Source organism: Lontra canadensis, unplaced genomic scaffold (genome assembly GCF_010015895.1).
Source record: "Lontra canadensis isolate GAN:19392208 unplaced genomic scaffold, GSC_riverotter_1.0 scaffold91, whole genome shotgun sequence".
Taxonomy (NCBI): domain Eukaryota; kingdom Metazoa; phylum Chordata; class Mammalia; order Carnivora; family Mustelidae; genus Lontra; species Lontra canadensis.
Window position 1 is genome coordinate 3,951,813 of NW_022631085.1, and position 21,418 is coordinate 3,973,230.

The following is a 21,418-nucleotide window of genomic DNA, read 5'->3' on the forward strand; positions in this document are numbered from 1 at the left end:
GTCAAGAAGTTTCCCTCTGATGGTGCCCTGGGACACAGTCAGAAGCTCCGCTGTGACGGCCAGAAGCTTTCTGTTAAAAAATGGTGTCACCTGGCTGGCTAAAGCAAAGACGACATTCCATTTTGGTAGTCTAGTTTTTATCACAAAGAAGTGGTTTCTTGAACACATCTTGTACTTCAGTTGGTAGAAAAGCAATATATTGCCCTGGAGATGGTGTTTAAGAATACGCTCTGTGAATTTTGACATAGATTGGAGGGAACGAGAATTCTTTCTGTTTAATAGAATGAGAAGTGAATTATTTTTACCTTTCCCTGTTGTAACGAATATGTCTTTGAAAAATAAATGACTCGTTTTAAGGAATACGCTTCCAGGATAGGTACTCGGAGCCCGGGATGCGCTTCCAGGGTAGGTCCTCGGAGCCCGGGATGCGCTTCCAGCGTAGGTCCTCGGAGCCCGGGATGCGCTTCCAGCGTAGGTCCTCGGAGCCCGGGATGCGCTTCCAGCGTAGGTCCTCGGAGCCCGGGATGCGCTTCCAGCGTAGGTCCTCGGAGCCCGGGATGCGCTTCCAGCGTAGGTCCTCAGAGCGCACTCACAAATTATTGACAGCTCAGGGTACTCAGCGTTTTCGTTTACTTCTTGGCGCCCTTCAATAAAAATGTTACCCCTTTGATTCTTGAGGATGAGAAGATGAATAAAAAGCAGAGACAGTCAATAAAATCAAGGTCATTGGGGTTTTTACTTTGCAGAATGGATTGAACACTCTTAAGACTGAAGAGGAATAAAACCAGCCCTAACTTATTTATTTGCAGGGTTTTTTTTTTTTTTTAAGATTTTATTTATTTGACAGAGATCACAAGTAGGCAGAGAGGCAGGCAGAGAGAGAGATGGGGAAGCAGGCTCCCCACTGAGCAGAGAGCCTGACTCGGGGCTCGATCCCAGGACCCTGAGACCATGACCTGAGCTCAGGCAGAGGCCTTAACCCACTGAGCCACCCAGGCGCCCCTGCAGGGGTTTTTTTTTTTTTGTTTTTTTTTTTTTTTAAATGTCAAAAGGTAAGTTTAGTACAAAATCCTCATAGAACCTGAACCCGACATTTCACTGTCAAGCCCTAATAAAATTTTGTGCCAAGAAGTCTTCTGCTTAACCCTGACTTTAGGGAAAGCTCGTTATTGGACACAACATGCTCTTGGATGTCATGCACACGGTTCATCAGTTCTACTGCCCTCTGCCTGCGGTAAGTGACCTGCCTGCCCACCTGGGTTAAAAATCCGCCATTTCTACTCCCCAGCCCACTGGCTCATGCACACATGTCTGTAGCCCAAAGGGCTATTACCTGGGGTGGGACCAAGATGTCTCACAGCTGTGTTTCTATGGGTGCATTTTTGGATGTAACAGGATACAATGTCATTGATATTATTATTGTTACTGCTTAAGGCAAAAAATAAAGATAACAAGAATGAAAAAAAAAAATCCACCATGTCTTGTCGTTTGCAACGACTTGACGTGAATGGAACTAGAGCGTATTAGGCTAAGTGAAAGAAGTCAGTCAGAGAAAGACAAATACCATAGGATTTCGCTTACATGTGGAGTTGAAGACAAGAAAAACAGATGAGTAAAGGGGGAAAAAAAGGCGAGAGAGAGACAAACCAAGAAACGAACACACTGATGGCTGGGGGGAGGTGGCTGGGGGATTGGGGAGGATGGAGGGAACAGGTGGTGGGAACGGAGTGCCCTTGTGATGAGCACCCGGTGTTGTACGCAAGTGTCGAATCACTGTGTTGTGCACGTGACACTAACACAACACTGTATGTTAACTGGAATTAAAATAAAAACTTGAAGGTGCCTCGTTAGCGCAGTAGGTAGCGCGTCAGTCTCATAAAATAAAAACTTGAAAAAAAAAAAAAAAACCCACAATTTCTTATTACCGAGAAAGCATTCTGTACTGCGAGTGCTGTTCCCTTGTATGCAGCACGTTTCCAGAGAGAGTCTCATGTGCCCGGGGGTACCTTTTTGAAGAGAGGTACTTATCAGCGTTGTAAGGGATCTTCGGTCGCCTGCCATTGCCAGAGCAGAGTTGGACATTTGTTTCGACTTGACGCCACTATTTTTTTTTCGGTTAGTGCCGTGCAGGGGTTTCCGTCTACAGGCGTGGGCTTCTCGTGTGCTGCTGCTAACATTAGTCATAATGGGGCCATTGAAGGTGAGCAGTGTTTCAGGTCGACTAAACCAGATCGGGTCCTGCACAAATTGTGATGACCTCTTGCTAGGCGGCTTCCCTTAGAATCTCCATTAACCGTGGTGGTTTTTTTGCTCTTGGAGCCAGGCTGGTTCAGGGCACCAAGGCACATGCCTCTTTGGCTCTTCAGGAAAAGACTTTCTCTTCTTGTCTCTTCCCCTTCTGCTCCCTAACTATCATCTTGCTTGCCTCCCATCACCATGTCCTCCCTCTCCTTTATTTGTTCTCTGTTTTCTTTTGCAGGGAAGAGGAGGGGCAGAGAGAATTTTAGACAGGTCCCATGCCCAGTGTGGAGCCAGACATGGGGCTCAGGCTCAAAGCCCTGAGATCATGGCCTGAGCCAAAATGAAGAGTCAGACACGTAACCCACTGAGCCCTCCAGGCGCCCCACTTCACCTTTCTTATGAGACATTGTTCCATTGGGATCTTGATGACTTTCTTTGGAAAAGCCCAACAAAACTCAGCTCTGACGACAGCGGGTCTCTCGCTCCCCTTGCCTTGTTTCCGCAACCTCAATGTTGTCATTGCTTCTCATGAAAACAGTATCACGCCCTCTGAGACTAAAAGACTTCCTGGTGCTGGTCTCAAACATGATGGGTGTGAACGGGCAGTGTCCAGGTGTAAAGAGCTGATGGTTACTTCAGGTCAACCACTTTTGGCCAATTAGACCAAAGCATAGCAGCTCCTCTCATGATTTTTTGACCTTTAAACCAGGGAAGTGACTGGTTTAACCAAACAGAGCTTGACACATAGCGGGCATTAAATATTGATTTAACAAATGAGTATCTTCTGATGGTGCCAGTTTTATAATCTTCTGACACATGGTTCTGTTCACATCACTGACCCTGCTCAAAATTCTGCAGCTAATCCCACGTTCTTTGCTTTTTTCTACAGCTGATTCTTTTTAGCCTGGCATGGCAAGATTTCTGTGATCTGGCCCAACAGCTCTGTATCTTCTAGTCACTTACAACCCTCCTTACTCCCAGCAAGATGGGCTCATTTGTTCCTGGGTCTGCTTTGTGCTTTTGCCTGTCTGTGGCTTTGGTATACCATTCCCTCCTCTCTGAATTGTCTCCGGCTTTCCTCATTTGCCAGTGTACAGCTTTACCAAGGTCTAGTGCATGCCTCTTCCCCGAAGGTTTCCCTGTCTGCTGCCTTGCCCAGGAGCTGCTGTTTTTCCTTCTCTGAGCTCCCACAGAACTGTATAGCTTTTGAGCATATGGTTTTTCTTCACCCTGTCCCTTTCTTCTAGGTGATTAGCTCCTCAGACAAGCAGTGTAACTTTTTTTTTTAAAGATTTTATTTATTTATTTGACAGAGATCACAGGTAGACAGAGAGGCAGGCAGAGAGAGAGGAGGAAGGAAGCAGGCTCCCCACTGAGCAGAGAGCCCGACACGGGGCTCGTTCCCAAGACCCTGAGATCATGACCTGAGCTGAAGGCAGAGGCTTTACTCAATGAGCCACCCAGGTGCCCCAGAGAGTAACCTTTTTATTGTCTCTGTCTAAATGCCCAGCATAGCACACTGTAGTGAGCACTCAGTAAATATCACCTTGAGTGAAACTACTGTAGTTCTGAATCCGGGTCTTGTAGAAAGAGCTCAAGATTTCTTGCAGAGTAGGACGTGGCTTAGGAGCCATGGTTTCGTCCCTTGCTTTGTGACTAAGGCCACCCAAGTTAGGAATTAAGCTTTTTTGTGTTCTGCCATTGTCAGAGGGAGAAAATGGTTTTCTTCTATCTAGTCTTGGAAGAAGCAGTGAGAATAAATGAGAAAACATATTTAAAATGGTAGAACTTGGGGCACCTGGGTGGCTCAGTCGTTAAGTGCCTGCCTTTTAACTCAGGTCATGATCCTGGGGTCTTGGGATCGAGCCCCGCATGGGGCTCCCTGCTCGGTAGGAAGCTGAGCTCTGCTCTGCTTCGGAAGTAGCCATAATTCTAATTTTTTTCTTGCTTGCTAGGCTTTGTGATGGTATTATGAGGTGACAGTAGTCATTATTGCTTTTTTTAAAAAATATTTTATTTATTTATTTGATAGAGATCACAAGTAGTCAGAGAGGCAGGCAGAGAGAGAGGGGGAAGCAGGCTCCCTGCTGAGCAGAGAGCCTGATGCGGAGCTGGATCCCAGGACGCTGAGATCATGACCTGAGCCGAAGGCAGAGGCTTTAACCCACTGAGCCACCCAGGCGCCCCTGTTCTTGAATTTTTGTTCGACCTCAGCACTGAAACCACTTGTTCATGTATTGTCTGTCAGTTTAACGATAGCCATTGAAAAGCTGGTAAATATTCCAAACTGGTTAAATACGGCCTGTATTTACAGGCTTGGAAAGCTAATTGGAAATGGCAGTTTGCTGCGAAGCATGAATAACGCTGAAGAGAAGCGTAGTTACAAAGGGTCAGGAGTGTGACTACTCAGTCTGCTGTGGCAATTATGTATGGAAATGAGTTCATTCAAAATTAGATCCATCTCATTTCGGCTTTAGACTTCCTGATCAAAATAAACTGGGAAATGAATTGTCTAATTTAGGCACTTGCTACTGGTGCTTCTTGAACAGTTTTCTGAGCAGTTAAAGCATGCTCTGTGCACATTGGAAAGTCGGTGTTTTAATGGCCATTTTAACTAGCATTCAGAGATGTTCTCAGTGAAGGTATAGCCTAGTTTACAGTAGGTCCATTTCCTGTATAAACCATTTTATTTACATAACTCTGCTAGCCTCATTGTTTTGACGGATTCATTCGATAGAACTATTACTGGAAGCTTTCTACATCTATTAGAAACTTTGCCCCCTTCCTCCGTTTCAGGCATAACATGTTAAATTTTTTTCTGTTTTGGTTATGCAAAAGTTTTATGTCAGATCATATGATTCCCCGTCAGGACATTGTGACGATATTCGGAAAGTGATTATTACCCCGGAGCTGATCTGACAGTTGAGCCTAAAGGGCCTGTGTGAGGTATCACAGTTTGAGAAGAGAGCTGTGGCGCTTGAAATATTTATGTGTATTTTCAGTATTGTGACTGTATTAGTAAAATCACAGCAAGTCATTGTCTGTCTATTTTTCTTTTAGGACCTAAATGAGTTTAAGGAGATGACAACATGTGTTTTCCCCAGGTAAGCTTTCTTTGGGGATTCATTATCCTTCACTCAAAAGAGTTCTCCTGCTGTATAAGATACAAACAGGTAATAAATAGTGAAAATAGTAATTACCCGATCGTGATTACAGTCCAGCTGCTAATAGCTGGTTAATGGTTTCTAGGGCCAACTGTGACTGCTTGCTTTTATAGCTGATGATTGATTTTATTGCGTTAAAAACCAGAATTTGAACTGAGAGCACCCGGCTTTTTCCTCAGCCCACACCCTGCTCTCTGAAGAGTGCGTGCAGTCCTCCTGAGTGGGCTCTTGTCTCTATTGTCCGCCGGACGGGCCCTGTCCCAGTCACGTGACCAGTTGACAGTGTTCCTGTGGCCAGTCGAGAACTGCCTGGTTGGAGACTTTTCCCCTCATCTCTAAGTTGGTACCTTAACCTGATAGTGGCTCCCACAGTTAAGGTGGCAGGGTACTTCTGCTCTGTTGCATGTCTGGTGAATCACGTGTCAGCCACGTAGGGCCTCCAGAGCTAGGATCTGTGTTTGAGGACCCATCTGAAGACGGGCAGGTGTGGTCGCAGAGCCGTTGCTCTTACGTCTGGCCTAATTCGGCCCTGTTATCTCTACTGTTCACATTGATGTCAAAGGCAAGAGTTTTCATACTAGTATGTTTTCTTTTCTTTTCTTTTCTTTTTTTCATTATTCCAATCTCTGAAACAGAATTCTAAGAAATAACAATAGCATGAAACTACCAAATGTAGATTTGAGCCTCCAAGAGTTTATTTTATGCAAATCTGGGTAGTACAGTAGCTAGGAACTGGGGGGACTAGACCTACGCAGTATTTGAACTGTGGAAAAACTTCCAAAGATCTTCGCCTTCCCCTTGGAATCGATGTAGCCCGGGGTACAAGCAGTTCTAGAACTTGTGCTCTGAGCGCGATAGAGCCTCTCAATGAAGAGGGTTGAGAGGACTGAGCCTATCTGACGTCGTAGTGGCATCAGTGCTGGGTCACAGTGGCTCACGTGCTTAGTTCTTTGTCGGCTTTTAGGACCGGAGGCTGGCTCTTCATTTGAGTAAAAAATAACATTTTGGACACTGTTGTGTATTGTGTTTTCCTTATTAACATTTCTTTTGTTTTTAGACTCTTAGATACAAAATTGATGGCCAGCACACAACCTTTTAAGGTAATTTTTTAAATTGGAGCTCTCACTGATAATCTGTGTTTTGAATTGTTCTGAATCGCTACTAGGAGCTTGGAATTCTGGTCTAATTGAAATGTTATTTTCAAATACGTCTAAAAAAGAAAGAAAAATGAGAAAAAGACTGGAGATAAATATATCGAAATATGATTAGTTCTTGTCTTTGGGTGTTGGAATTACATTTTTTCTCCCCTATACTGTGTTTGAATGTAAACATTTTTAATATTAAAATATATAATGTATTTTTGGGGGGGTTGGAGTGGGGTACCTTGCTGGGTCAGTCGGTAGAGCATGTGACTCTTGATCTGCGGGTCATGAGTTCAAGCCTCATGCTGGGCACAGATCTTACTAAAAAAAAAAAGAAAGAAAGAAAAAGAAACACACACACACATACGTGTATTTCTGTATATATATATATAAAATGCATTTCTGAATAGGTTACACGTGTACACACTTCATTTTCTTGATTTTATATATTTTGGTTTTTATTTTCTTGATTTTATGTGTTTTGGTTATATTTTCTAATCAGGAAAACTCAGGTAAAAGTGAAATCATTTGCTATTTTGTGAAGTGACTTCACCTCACTGAGTGAACTGAGTGCCAGAACAGCACACCTTTCTGGTCCAAGTCCTGTAGGTAGTTGACACATCTCCAAAGACCTATCCTATGGTGATACTTCCTGCACGGCGAACCTGACCCTTGCTGTCTCTCTTTCACGTTGACGAAACCATGACTCTTGTGTTTCTTTAAAGAACGCAAGGGAATGTTGGGTCCCCCCAAAATTGGGTACCCCAATAATGGGTCCGTGATTAAAGGAGTGAGACTGATACAAAGCGAAGGTCAAGCAAAGCTTTACTTCGTGCCAAGCATCAGGAATCAGACCGACCGTCAGACAGACGGGTCGGGGCTGCCCCTACAGAGAGGACGACCCCTTCCTGCTTTCCAGACTAACTTTTATAGAGCAAAGGCCATGTGGTTGGGCCTGGCCACACACAGGTGGCCAATGAGATTGTAACACACACAGGAAACTCCACAGTGATGCTAGGTGACCAGTTGAATTACAATTTACCCTGGTAGACATTTGAACCAGCCTATCACACCTTGGTTAGGATTGGCGCCAAAAGGCTCCCAAAGGGCAGGGGCCCATACTCCTTGGTAGCTAGGAGACAGCATGCGCCCCCACTGATTGAATACCTCCGCCTGGACGGACCCACCCTTGTACTTGGACTTTGTTACCTGGGTCTGGTTTCCCGGACTTGCTTTTAAATAAGTTCCCCTGGTGGGGCGCAAGGTCAATTTAAGTTTTACAACAAAATGGCAGTTCAACTGGGGTGGGGCCCTTACAGGAACAAAGCTAGATATACCCCCCCGCCGCCCCGTCCTGACATTCAGTGAATCTCTCCTCTATGTTATGCTGAGATGATTAAAGCTCGGAATTCTCTGCTTCCTGGTTTGCAGGATATCATTAACAACACATCTCTCGCAGAATTGGAAAAGCGGTTAAAAGAGACGCCTTTCAACCCTCCTAAAGTTGGTAAGAAAATAAAGTGATCCCGATAGTACCCCCCAGGGCTTGTGATCAGGGCTATCATAGAAGAAAGGGGAACCTGCTCTAGACATAGGCACAGCTACAGATTTTGGCAGAGTTAACTTGCTCATGCCCTGTGTTGAATTACTGCTTTCTGAATAGAGATGGTCTCGTAATCTTTTTTTCTTTTTTTAAAGATTTTATTTATTTATTTGACAGAGATCACAAGTAGGCAGAGAGAAAGGAGGAAGCAGCCCCCCCCCCCCCCCCCCCCACCCCCGCTGAGCAGAGAGCCCGATGCAGGCTGATCCCAGTACCTTGGGATCATGACTTGAACTGAAGGCAGAGGCTTTAACCCACTGAGCCACCCAGGCGCCCCTGGTCTCATAATCTTATGTCTGTTTTATGTTTATAGATTTGGGTGGGGTAGCCAACTCATTGAGAGTTTTAGCAATTAAAGCTTCAGGGCTTTAATTTCCTAATGCTTGGAATTCTCCCAAAACTTGATGTGTCTTTCTTTTCTGTAGTGCATTGTTTAAGCAGAGACAAAGAATTGGTGATTAATTGCCAGAAGTTGAAAATACACTTTTGTCTTGGAAAAGCCCAAGACCTGGGTTTCCAGATAAGAAAGGAGAGTCTCCAGCCTTTCCTTCCATCAGAGGTGGCTTAGCTGTGGGATAGCAGCAGCGAGGAGAACCAGAAGTAGGGAGAATGTTTCTTGGGGCAGAGATGTGTTACCATGTCCTGGTCCCTGGGTCCCTACCCAGGTGTTCGGTGAACCTGCCACGTGTCTCTTCCTTGGTTCCTATACACTTCATTTTGCTGCTGACACTGTAATTAGCATTCCATTAGCTGCAGCCTGCAAACTTCTGAAGACATTGATAATTGGACTGATGGTTCGGAAATTGACAATGGAAGGTACTAAAGCAGCCAAGATTATAGCTATTTGCTTGCCTTTCTGGGTAATAGTCCAAAAAAGGAATTAAGAAAAGGAGTGAGGGTGAAGGAAGAAAGCCTAGACCTTCTCTATAACAGTATGATGGAAATAATTGATTTTGGAAATAGTGTTTCAGCTGGTGGTAGAGTAGAGGATATTACTTTCTTGGCTATGATGTTAAAAGACTTTTTTAAAGCTTAGAGTCTAATATTTAATATGGAGGTTAACAAATTCTTGCTTAAAGAGCCTTATAGTCACATAAGAATCGTTACAGTCTTTTCATTGTTAATTCCCATTCATGCTTTTGGTTCTGTTATAGTGTTTTTGATATTCATTTCCAGAATGGTTCTAGGAAATATTTATGAGTTACAGCTTTTTATTTATTTATTTATTTATTTAAATTTTTTTTAGAGAGCATGAGCAGGAGGGGTAGAGGGAGAGAAAGAGAATCTCAAGCAGACTTTGCACTGAGCACAGAGCTGGAGGCCAGGCTCAATCTCATGACTCCGAGATCATGACCTAAGCCGAAACCAAGCGCCCCTAGGAGTTGCCATTTTATCCCATTCTTTCCATGTAATATTCTGGTACGTGGCAGAGAATGTACTATAAAGCCAGTCGCTCTTCCCAGACTTTGTCTTCAGCACGTGTGTGTGTGCCAGTGTGATGTAAGAATCCTGTTGTAAAATGCTCTCTCCTGCGAAGTGGCCCTATGTTCTATGGGCAGCATGACAGTTCTGATCGATCTTTGGAGTTTGTTGTGCCTCCATCTTTAGATCCGATAGCTCGGAAAGAGCAGAGGGCAATGTTGAGTTGAGCTGCCAATATTGAAGGGCCTTTTGCCTTTTGGGAGGGAGGCGTGGGTCTTGATGGTTACCGGTGACTGAGCATGGACCACGTGCCCAGCACCACGTGAGAGCTTTCCTGGCGTCAGATCATTTGATCCTCCTAAAAGCTCCATGAGGGGGGGATTGGTTTTTGTCTCCATTCTTCCAAAGTGGAGGCCCAGAGGAGAAGTGACTTGCCCAGGATCACGGAGCAGGTAAATGGTGGAACACAGATTCAGATTCAGACAGTGGGACGTACAAATCCATGCTGTCATTAGTCATGACTGAAGTACTTGTTATTTCCCCGTGTCCTCAGGGAAGAAGCTCCTTGGGACTTCAGAAGGCGGTCAGAAGAAGGGTCATCTGTCATAGGGCAAGTTATGCATGATCGTAAATAGTGCCCACCACTGTGCTGGCAGGAGGCCTGTGGCTGGGTCTTTGATCATGTCACTGAGCCATTTCTTTAGTCTAGACCCAAGCCCTCATTTTCAGTGACCGTTTTATCTCACACTGCAAGATCTTGTGCAGAGAGAATGAAGAAGGAGGTAGCCTTTTCCTGCTTGTCGAGAATACTTCTGCGGCACATACCAATGCCATCTGGATTCGGTACAGCGGTGTGCCTGCCCGTCTTCACGATTTGTGATATCCTTAGGAAAATTCTTTTTTCTTTCTCCTCTTTAGAAAGTGCGGAAGGTTTTCCAAGTTACGACACAGCTACGGAGCAGCTCCATGAGGCCGGCTATGATGCTTATATCACAGGGCTGTGCTTCATCTCCATGGCGAACTACCTAGGTACCCACCATGCCTGTTTCCACCAAACACACCGTGGGCTGGGGTGGATCTTGCCTGTCTTCCATTTCCCTGGGGTCCGCTCACCCAGATAGAAGTGGGAGGGCTGGAGGTCAGCATTGGAGGGGGCTGGGGTGGGGCGTGGAGAGGGCACAGGAGGCTCCGTTGACCCTTACCTGGTGTGGCGTCTGGCCCTTACTGAGTGCCTCTAACCCTTCTGAACCGTGCTGTTGATTACATAGTTCGTTGTCTGAACTTTTAGGCTTTGTCTCCTTGACTCTATGTAATACTCTGCTTCTTTTCTTCGTTAGGTTCTTTTCTTAGCCCTCCAAAAATTCATGTGTCTGCCAGATCAAAACTCATTGAACCTTTTTTTAACAAGTAAGTAATCAGGGTCCCAGTGCCCACATTCTCTCACTGTTTAAGAGCCCAGTATCTGGGATGTCAGGTAGGGATGATGCAGTGCATTTTTAGATAAAGTAGTTCTCGTCTCAAGTAACTCAGATATTTTTCGAAAACAGAAATTGACCTTCTGGGAAATAATTTATTAAATATATTGGCTAAAAAAGAAATACAGAAAAGAAAAGAGTGCCAAAGTTAGTGTATCTTTTCCAAGACAAAGAACTGGTAGTTTTGGCATTTAAATTACCTGCAAGGGAGACTGTGTGAGTGTACATGTGTGCGTGTGTGTGTGTACGTAGTTGGACCTAACACTGCTAACATACTTTACACATGAGGTTATTATTTATACTTGCGTTATTATCTCATTAAATAATACTCTTTTTAAGAAGATGTTGGCTACACAAATGGCTTTTAAGATAATCTATGGAGAAGTTTTGATTGTCCTTTTATCCCAAGCTTTCATCTGAATGGACCCAGTGAGGTAAAAGCTTGCTTATGTACTCATCGTTGCAAGAAGTCTGTGTGATTTAGGGAGATGTCTAAGTTCAGAGCATTTTCAAAGACTCTCAAGATGATTACTTCAAAGTGTGGTTTGTGCTTTCTTGGCACGGTTGAGACGAAAGTTATAGATGTGATCCTCAAGCTGGCCACAGTTGGGCTCTGTGCCAGAGCCCTAAACCTTTTTTACCCCAGCTCTCTTAACAGGATTGGTTCTAGGAGATTCTGGGGGAGCCAGACAGAACAAGGCAGCCCACATGGGTCATTACTGCTGGGAGAAAGAACCGTTTCAGCATTGGCCTGGTTACATCATTTCCTTACATTATATGCAGCACTTTACAATCCTATCAGTGCTTTACTGGGTAAGAACACTGTCTCCTTTGGATGTCTATGTAAATACCAGTATCACAGTGCTTGTACTTAGGTGACATGCTGCAGAGACAGATGTTAATTCCAAACATCTGGATTCCTACAGGTTTGGAATTTGTATAGTCTGAGTTAGTAAGTTTTATCACACTTTGGCTTCTTCTTCTTCTTTTTTTTTTTTTTTTTAATCTTTGTTCTTTTCTGTGGAAGTTCAGAGCTAAATGTGTTTGACTTTCAAAACATCTTTCAGAGAGGAACAGAAAACAATGTAGTATATATTGAAAATACAGTTGAAATTTTTTTAAGTTTTTTTTAATTTCATATAGTTAACATACAGTGTCCTATTACAAGTTCACAAAATAGTAATGCAACAATTCTATTCATTATAGTATACATATAGAATACATTATAGCATAATGTATTCTATACATTATCATGATAAGGAAATGAAGTTGAGTTTTTTTTGGCATGGAAAATTAATTTTTTTTTTTTTTTTAAATTTTATTTATTTATTTGACAGAGAGAGAGATCACAAGTAGGCAGAGAGGCAGGCGGAGAGAGAGGAGGAAGCAGGCTCCCTGCTGAGCAGAGAGCCTGATGAGGGGCTTGATCCCAGGACCTTGGGATCATGACCTGAGCCGAAGGCAGAGGCTTTAACACACTGAGCCACCCAGGCTCCCCGGAAAATTAATTTTAGAAGCTAACAGTTGAATCCTTGCTGTCTGCCCATTTCCTTATGGGTAAAACAGGATTTTCTTAGCTTTTCACTTTTATTTTGGGGAGCCTGTTTATCTTTGTAAATCTCTGGAAGGGCAGCTTATGTCATAGACCATGGAATGTGCAGGTGACCCTAAATTTTGTTTGGATTATGGCCACTCCTTGCATTTTTATGTGCAGGATGCTAAGTCCATTGTACAACAGTATTTTTCAGCTGGGACAAGCTTACTCATTTTTAAATATTTATTTTTTATTTTTTAAATTTTTAGCTAGGCTCCATATCCAACATGGGGCTTAAACTTGCTACGCTGAGATTAAGAGTCACGTGTTTTTTCTACTGAGCCACCCAGGCGCCCCTCATTTTTAAATACTTAAAACAACAAGCCTGCTTCTCCACTAAAATCAAGTCCTTATAAAATAAGGTGATGGATACAATTTGGGTTAGATTATAGGATGCACCTTAGTTTGTCATTAACCTGGGTGACCAACATGAAGAGCAATCAAAATTAGCTTTAATTAAGAAGCTTAACAAAGACTTTATGTATTAATAGACCAGTTTATTATTGCTAATAATGTTTAAGACAATTCAAAAGAACTGGACGGTAAACACGTAGTTTCATTTTGGATTGGGAATGTTCATTCATGCTTTGTTTTTTTTCCCCCGGAAACCTAGATGCATACCAAAAATAGTTGAAGATTCAGGAATCCTGTGATTTCACCCTGAAAATTCTTGAGTTTTTGCTCCATTTTTTCTTCCATCTGTAAAGGAAGAATATTTTCTTCGTCTCTGAAGGAAAAAAGTCCAGCGGGATTTGAAATGCAAAATAAGAAGTATTTTTATTCTATATTGGAATAGCTTGGTGTCAAGTACAATTGTTCCTTCTTTTTTCTTTGAAAAATAATTGATATGCAGCATCGTATTAGTTTCAGGTGGACGACATAGGGATTTGACGTAAAAAACATTATGAAGTGCAGTCATCCCTTCTCAGCCCATTTAGGAAGTGGGAAAAGCACTTGCTCCTTTTGACATATCTTTCTGTGTTAATACTGACCTCATTCTTACTTCCATGCAGGTTTGATGTATGGCCTTAACCTTGACTTTGTCATTTTTTTTTTCAAGATTACCCTTGTAGAGAAACATTCAGAAAGGGCCATCCACATTATCTCAAGTGGTTGATTTTTAGAAAAGTCTGTAAATTTCTCTGAGAGTTTGTTTGGCACCAGGCTTTTCTCAGAAAGAGCTTAACCAAAGATGCATAGCCCTAACATAAATTTGGGTGGAAATCAAACTGCCTACATATGCAAATAACTTTTTGTTTCTCTCTCACCAGATTTATGTTTAGAAAGTAAACTTTGAGGGGGAAGTTAAAACTACACCTCTTTCTGCATTGTTCTGAGTTGGCATTTGGCTGCCTTAATGATGCCTTTTTGGGGAAGTTTTATTGAGAGCTATTGAGAGATCCCCGAGACAGCTGGCGGTTGAGTGATCTGCAAAGACTGCATGGAGTAGAAGGTGCTTTCTGAGCCATACTTGCCTAGAAGCTTGTCCTGGGAGGATTTCGCATGCTGCCATTTTTCCGCATGCTGCCTGGGTGCTTCCTGCATTTCTCCTCCCTTTGTTGGAATCAGAAGGAAAGTCGTAAGGAAGCAGAGCCATGGAGATCCTGATCAGACCCCTACTGATGACTGTCTTTGTGCAGTGTGCCCTTCGTTTGTGTTGTAGGCAGTTTGGGCAGGAAGTGATTTGCCTTCTCTTATAACCTTGGTCAGTGTTGATCAATGCGTGGAAAACCAGACTTAGAGAAGAGCCTTCAGTCAAATCCTGTTAGGCTGGGAAGGGCTAAAAATACTCCGCTTTCACTTTTTTTCATACCACAGAAAAGCACAGAATCAGGCTTTTACCTTATGTTTTATTAATAGTCATCTGTGTTGGCAAGATAGGTTGAACTCTCTCGTAGATAACCTTTTCTGAAGGTTTTTGGGAAGGTTATTTTCTGTTTACCTCACTTCTTAGAAAGAGGAAGGAAATGAGCAAGTCTCTTATTTTGGCTAATCTCTGTAAGTAAGGGAATGAAAAAGGAAGAATTGTCTGCTGTTCACCCTAGATGATGGCAGTCTTGGTTTTGGCACAAGTGTCCCATATAGGAACGGGATTCCTGTAGAAATCTAGGCCTTCTTGTCTCTGCAGTGGAGATGAGGAGACAAGCCATAAGGAGTGATACACTCTTGGACAAATGGTTTCCTCCTCTATAAAATGGAGATAAAATTATTCGCCTCCCTTAGAAATTGTAGATATCACATGAGATGCCAAAGGACATCACCCAGTATTTATTATTTCCCTTTCTTGAAACGGAAGAGAATTTAACATGCCAACAGGTTCAAAAAGTAGATGTGGTAGTGGAATGTATTTTTGTGTTTCTAGTTTCAAGATCAAGAAGAAAATTTGTTACCATATGGATATAAAATTGGAGCACGTGTTAAGTGTTCACTTTTGCCTGTACCCGCCTCTTAGTGTTTGCTGATGAGAAATCAGGTGCTGATGGAGTGTATTCCCTTGGGACGTTAGGGACCAAACTGGCCTTGCTTTGGAGCGTTTGTCAAAGTTGTGTCATTCAGATGAATACAGCAATTTACAGAAGGTTGTGTAGGTACAGGTAACCATGATCAGCATGGAGGCAGAGGGATCATTATGTTACCTGAAATAAAGCACCCATGTTTTTTCCCTTTTCCTCCATGGAAAGCCATCACATGCTGGTAGCAAGTTGTTTTCCTTTACAGTAATATATGCCTGTGGGTCCTGTTTGACATCAGAGAAATTTCGAACTGAAAGATTATAGGTAAACAGAATACCTCCTTTCTTCCCGGCCCTTGTGGTGATAACGGGAAGAGCAAAGCTCATTTGCTCCCTTGACTGGCAGCCGTCACTCATGCCGAATGGCGTGCAGTGCCAGGTCGCCAGCGAGTTGTCCCGGAACTCTGGAAGTGCAGACCCTGCTTGTCTTCTCCTGTCCTGCTGGTCCCTCCCTTACACAGAAGGTGCCGGAATAACAGGAGGATGAGGCTAATCTGTTCTGATTCCCAGTGTTTGCTGTTGGCTTTTAGCATCCTGGGTGAGGGTCAAATGTGTCTTTACGGACCATTCAGGTTGGGTATAAAGTAAGTCCCCTGCGGTGTTACAGTGACTTTTCCCACAGTGAGACCTGCGACGCCCCTGCGCAAGCCAGAGTTACAACACAGTTTATGCCATTGGGAAGGGGCGGCCGGGGATGTCACAAAGGTCAGTGGAACTGGTTCTATTTGCATGTAAAATTTTTAGATCACTTGATTAGCTTCTCCAGTAGAATTGCTGCACTTTGGGCTGTCGTGTAGTATAACGTAGTTGTGGTCTCTGCAATCAGGCATCTGGCTTTGAATCCCAGCCCCACTTCTCACATCTGCGCGATCTCGGGCAAGTTACTTACCCTCTCTCTGTCTCACATTCCTTGTCTGTAAATGGAGATTGTTCGTACCCATTTGATAGGGGTGTAGTGAGGGTAAGAGGCGAGCATGTATGTAAAATGCCTGGCACATGGTGGCTCTCAGCCCGCTGCTGCAGTCACTGCCGTGGGGACATTTCTGCTTGGACACTGTGTGTCTCTGACCAGATACTGGGAGCACACGGAGGCCTGTTCTGCTTTCATAGAAGATGCCCTATAATCATACCTTTTTTTTTTTTTTAAGATTTTATTCATCCATTTATTTTGGGGGGCAGGGAAGGAGGGGCAAAGGGAGAGGGAGAGAGAGAATCCGAAGCAGACTCTGTGCCGAGCTGACATGGGGGCTCGATCTCATGACTCTGAGTTCATGACCTGAGCTGAAACCAAGAGTCTGACCCACTAAACTGACTGAGCCACCCAGGCATCCCTCATTATACCTTTTGTACTGCACACACCCTGAAGGTGCGGCCTCCCATTCACTCAGGGGCCTTTATCTGAAAAGGGAGGGGGAGGAGGAAAGGCCGCGTGTAACTCAGTGGTGTCCAGGGAGAAGGTTTGCATGGGTTTTCTCCACTTGCTGGTTTTGCCCTTGGAGGCATGTGGTTGTTTCTCGGTGTTTTTGCCGATGTAGCCCTTCGAGGTGTAGATTTTTACTGACAGGAGAGGAAAGAAATGACATTTACTTTGTAACCCGTGGGAAGCTCTTTCTTTTTATTTTTTTTAACTGCTTTATGAGGATATAAATTCACATACCAAGTAATTTACGCAGTTAAAATGTACAGTTCAACGGTTTTTGGTGTATGACGTTATTATCTTAGAAAAAATTATCATAAAACATGTGTAGCCTGCAATTTGCCATTTTAAACATTTATTTATTTATTTTTAAAAGATTTTATTCCTTTCACGGGGAGAGAGATCACAAGTAAGCAGAGAGGCAGGCAGAGAGAGAGGGGAAAGCAGGCTCCCCGCTAAGCAGAGAGCCCGATGTGGGACTCGATCCCAGGACCCTGAGATCATGACCCAAGCCGAAGGCAGAGGCTTAACCCACTGAGCCACCCAGACGCCCCTTAAACATTTTTTTAAAAAAGATTTACTTATTTATTTGAGAGGGAGAGAGTACATGGAGGGAGGCAGGGGGAGGGAGAGAGAGAATCTTAAGCAGGCTCCTTGCCCAACGTAGAGCCCTATACAGGACTTGATCTCATGACCCTGAGATCATGACCTAAGCCAAAATTAAGAGTCAGATACTTAACCAACTGAGCCATCCAGGTGCCCCTTAAACATTTTTAAGTCTTCGATTCAGTGGCGCTACTGACATTCACAGTATTTCTGCCAACATCGTCATTCTGTTCTCAGAACTTCTTGCTCACTCCAGGCGGCAGCCCTGTAACCATGAAGCACTAAGTCCTTGCTCCTGCCTCCTCTCAGCTCCTGGGAACCTCTGATCTACTTTCCGGTCTCTCTGCATTTGTTCTTCTGTGAACTGTTCCCTTTTGAGCAACTCACCGCTTCCAGGAGATCTCAGTCTGTGAGAATGACTGATACTTTGCAAGTACGCGGAGCATTTTTCTTCTCTCTTTATTCGCCATCTGAGGTTTAGATCACTTCTTAGGCACGGGAGCCTCGTGATGTGTTCATGGGAGTCCATGCCTGGACCTCGGCCGGGGTTTGCTTGTTTGCGGGGCTGCAGAATCGTGCTGGGTAGAGCAGAGGCTGCGGGCTGGGCCGTCAAGCCCCTTGGCTGCTCCATCTATGAAAGGAAGATCATAAATGGCTCCCTGGGAGGCTTGACCTCAGCTTGGAGAGAAGCACTGAGAAGGCCCCCAGCAGTGTGGCCTGATGTGGAGCGGAGTTGCTGCTGTAGCTTTCCCCACAGTGAACTTCCAAGAAAGTAACGTAATTCTTGTTTTTCCTGGCACTGGGGCTAGTGGTAGAGGAGCAGAGTGGGCCGTGTGTACTTAGCTGGATTTTCTTGGGTGGCAGTCTCTGTGTTGCTAGCAGGAAAGAGGCAGACATGCAGGATGCCACTAAAATCCTTTGTATAGAGAAACAGCAACCTGGAATCCCCTTAAGAAAACTCTGCCCGTTTTTGTATCTTAATGAAAAAGGTCTTGCCACAAGGTTCAGTCATGAATGGGAAGAAGAGACTCTCTGCCCGAGTGTGGGTCACTTTCACGTGTCTTGAGCCATCTAAGCAGTGAAGGGAAGGGCATGGTCTCCTCCGTTCATGTGCCATTGGGAGCAGCTGTGCCGTGTGTATGCCTCTGGCCACAGGAGCCCCTGGGGATCCCAGAACCGAGGGCTCAGGGAGGCAGGATGCAGGCAGACAGTAGTGGTGGTGGTGATTGTGGGACCCTCCATGGCCGACTGGCTGGCTTGGCCAACAGCATGCTAGTGTTATCCTTTAATTTTGCATTTGCATTTGCGGTCCTTGAATGAAGGGGTAATGTCCTTTGCCCTTTCACTTCTGCCCCAAATGGATTTTGTGCCAGGGCTAGGGAGCATCATCTGCCACTCATTCTGCCCCGGTTAGAAGTGGACTGTGGTGCTCTTACGGACATTATTTTTCAATCATAGCCAAGAAGTATGCCTCTTACAAAATGTAGAGTCCATTTTCAGCCTTCTCAGGATTGTGCAAATCTTGGAGTCCAGCGCTATGAGGAGTAAAATCACAGCATTGCAAATGCTTAGAGCAGCCTCCCACATTCCAGAAGGTTTCTCCACAGTGTGCAGAATGTATTTTGCCCCAGTGCACAGGAGGTATTTCATTCTCACATACCCTAACCAGAGCCCTTTATCTTAGCCCAAGTCATGTTCACTTCACTTTCGGTTCCCCAAGTTACTAGGATAGAAGGACTCTCTAAGAATCGACTTGGTTTGGTTACCCTGAAAGTTCTGTAATACACTGGTTCTCAGAAGGCAAAAGACAGATGAGTCCAGGGCCCAATGAATGATGCTCAGGCCTTCCTTCTGGCTTCTTAAGACTGGGATCCTGACTTCTTTGGGTAGAGGGTGCTGGCCTCAAGTTGGTATTGCTCGTCTGATTTCTTCCTTGCGGTCTGGATTGCCAGACATGTATCAGGCAAACCGTGGCTGTGGCTTTTTCAGAAGGCTTCTTTTTATTTATTTTATTTATTTATTTAAAAAAAATATTTTATTTGTTTTATTTGACAGACAGAGATCACAAGTAGGCAGAGAGGCAGGCAGAGAGAGAGGAGGAGGAAGCAGGCTCTCCGCTGAGCAGAGAGCCCGATGTGGGGCTCGATCCCAGGACCCCGAGATCATGATCTGAGCTGAAGGCAGAGGCTTTAACCCACTGAGCCACCCAGGCTCCCCAGAATCTTCTTTTTAAAGAAATCTTCAAAGGCACAGACCACGGACCCGTCTTGCTGGCTTGCTAGTCCCGGGGGCTGTCGGCTGTTAGTGGTAAAGTCTGCATTCTTAGGTATTCCTCACCTTGCTTTGGCTCTGGCTGGGAAAAACCAGGCAATAGTTATTTCCGAGACCATTTAACATTTCATTCATACGATTTAAGCGTCCCCAGCATATGGTGATACTGAAAATCTGGTGCTAGCCGTAGTACCAGTTAGGTAGCACCGCACGCCAGAAGCTTCCCTACTGAACGCGTCCCACTCTTCAGTGAGTTACCTACATCATTTCCTTGCCAGCAACCCTCCGAGGTAAATAATAGTGTCCCCATTTGCAGATCTTATCTTTTTTTTTTAAGATTTTTAAAATTTATTTGACAGTGAGATCACAAGTAGGTAGAGAGGCAGGCAGGGGTGGGGGGGTGGGGGGGAAGCAGGCTCCCTACTGAGCAGAGAGCCCGATGTGGGGCTCCATCCCAGGACGCTGAGATCACGACCTGTGCCGAAAGCAGAGGCTCAAACTACTGAGCCAGTCAGGCGCCCCTTGCAGATCTTATTTTTAAGTGATCTCTACACCCGACATGGGGCTTGAACTCATAACCCTGAGATGAAGAGTATGCCCCCTACCGAGTGGGTGCCCCAATAACGTCCCCATTTTAAACCTAAGACTGTTTGCCGGGGGTCTCAGAAATGGCAGAATCAGGGATAAGCCAGGTCTGTCCTCGACTGGGAGTGGTTTCTCCCCCCTCCCTCCAGCACGGAGTTTCTATAGAGAGAGTTCTGCGGTGGGTTGCACATTTTCTGAAGAGACGATGCTAGTATCTTTGAAAGATTTCCTTTTCTCTTGGTTTTTGTCCTGAGCTCATGGTCATGAAAGATGTTGACTCTATCCACGGGATTGTGGGGGGCTGGTTTCCCCTGACACTTTATACTCTGCTGTTTCACGGGCTGTGCAGGCATCATTGCCTTTGTATAATGCTTAGTTTAACATTTTTATTTGATGTAATTTGATATGGTTCATTTGGTGGGGATTGTTCAAATGAGCTGCTGGTTTTCTTTCTTTCTTTCTTTTTTCCTTCCTCTTCTCCTCCCCTCCTTGTTTCTAATGTTGTATCTGTTTAAGAAAGGCCATAGGTTGGCTTCAGGACAGATGTCAGGTAACGCTCTATTTGTCAAAACATCATGAAGTGACTTCTTTGAAAGCTGTGTGCCCCCCACCTGAGTGACATTAAAATAACCAATGCCACAGTAAGTCCCCTCCAGCCAGCGGTTGCCTTCGTATTTTACACAAGTGCTTTAGTGAGTAGAATAAATGAGCTTGTTTTGGTGAGAAATGTCTGCATGCTTCCTACCCTGGATGATAAAATTAGTTTTTTATAGCACATAAATATGTATAATGATGAACCCTTGCATACAGGGTTCTTATGAAGTGCTTTTACTGCTGTGCCCTGAAGGAAACACCAAGACCATTTGCAAGTACAGTAGGGCTGGCAGTTGTTAAAGGTTTCAATTTTTCTTCGGAAGGCTTGGGATTTGGGGTGAGCCTCGAATTAATTCACTGCTCAAATTGTGTTCAGATGAGATTTTACTCCACGTCTCTGTATCCCAGTCTTCAGTGCTGTGAGAAGAATGCAGTTTTATTTGGAAATTTCTGTCTCTCTCTCTCTTTTTTTTTTTTTTTGAGATAAAGCTTTTTAGGAACAGAAGTGTCGTACGGAAGAAAGCAGGTGAACAAATGGAAATTTTTGCTTGTTGAATGAAAAAGTGCATTTCTAGGAGGAAGGCGGAAGGGTCTGGTGGCTTCAGGTTTTTCTTTCGGCCAGGGAAGGAGACCAGATACGCAACGTTGTTCTTTATGCAGACTTGCCGTGACATTAGAAATCCTTCCAGATTATTCAGGTCTGGCTCTGTGTGTCCAGGTCTGACATCACCTAAGACACGCTCTTGTATTCAGGCCCCTCTAGGTGTCTCCCAACCTGGGATGTGCCAATTC

At 44.3% G+C, this 21,418-nt stretch overlaps 1 protein-coding gene across 4 annotated transcripts in view; it reads left to right on the top strand.

The window, feature by feature from the left end:
• PARN (poly(A)-specific ribonuclease) overlaps window positions 1–21,418 on the top strand; it is a 153,200-nt gene that overhangs the window by 24,207 nt on the left and 107,575 nt on the right. For all 4 annotated transcript variants that reach the window (XM_032836265.1, XM_032836269.1, XM_032836268.1 and 1 more), the window contains exons 13-18: window positions 1,157–1,234; window positions 5,302–5,345; window positions 6,463–6,505; window positions 7,979–8,054; window positions 10,491–10,601; window positions 10,910–10,979. In XM_032836265.1, the coding sequence (XP_032692156.1) occupies window positions 1,157–1,234; window positions 5,302–5,345; window positions 6,463–6,505; window positions 7,979–8,054; window positions 10,491–10,601; window positions 10,910–10,979 (422 nt within the window). The remainder of the gene's footprint in view (window positions 1–1,156; window positions 1,235–5,301; window positions 5,346–6,462; window positions 6,506–7,978; window positions 8,055–10,490; window positions 10,602–10,909; window positions 10,980–21,418) is intronic.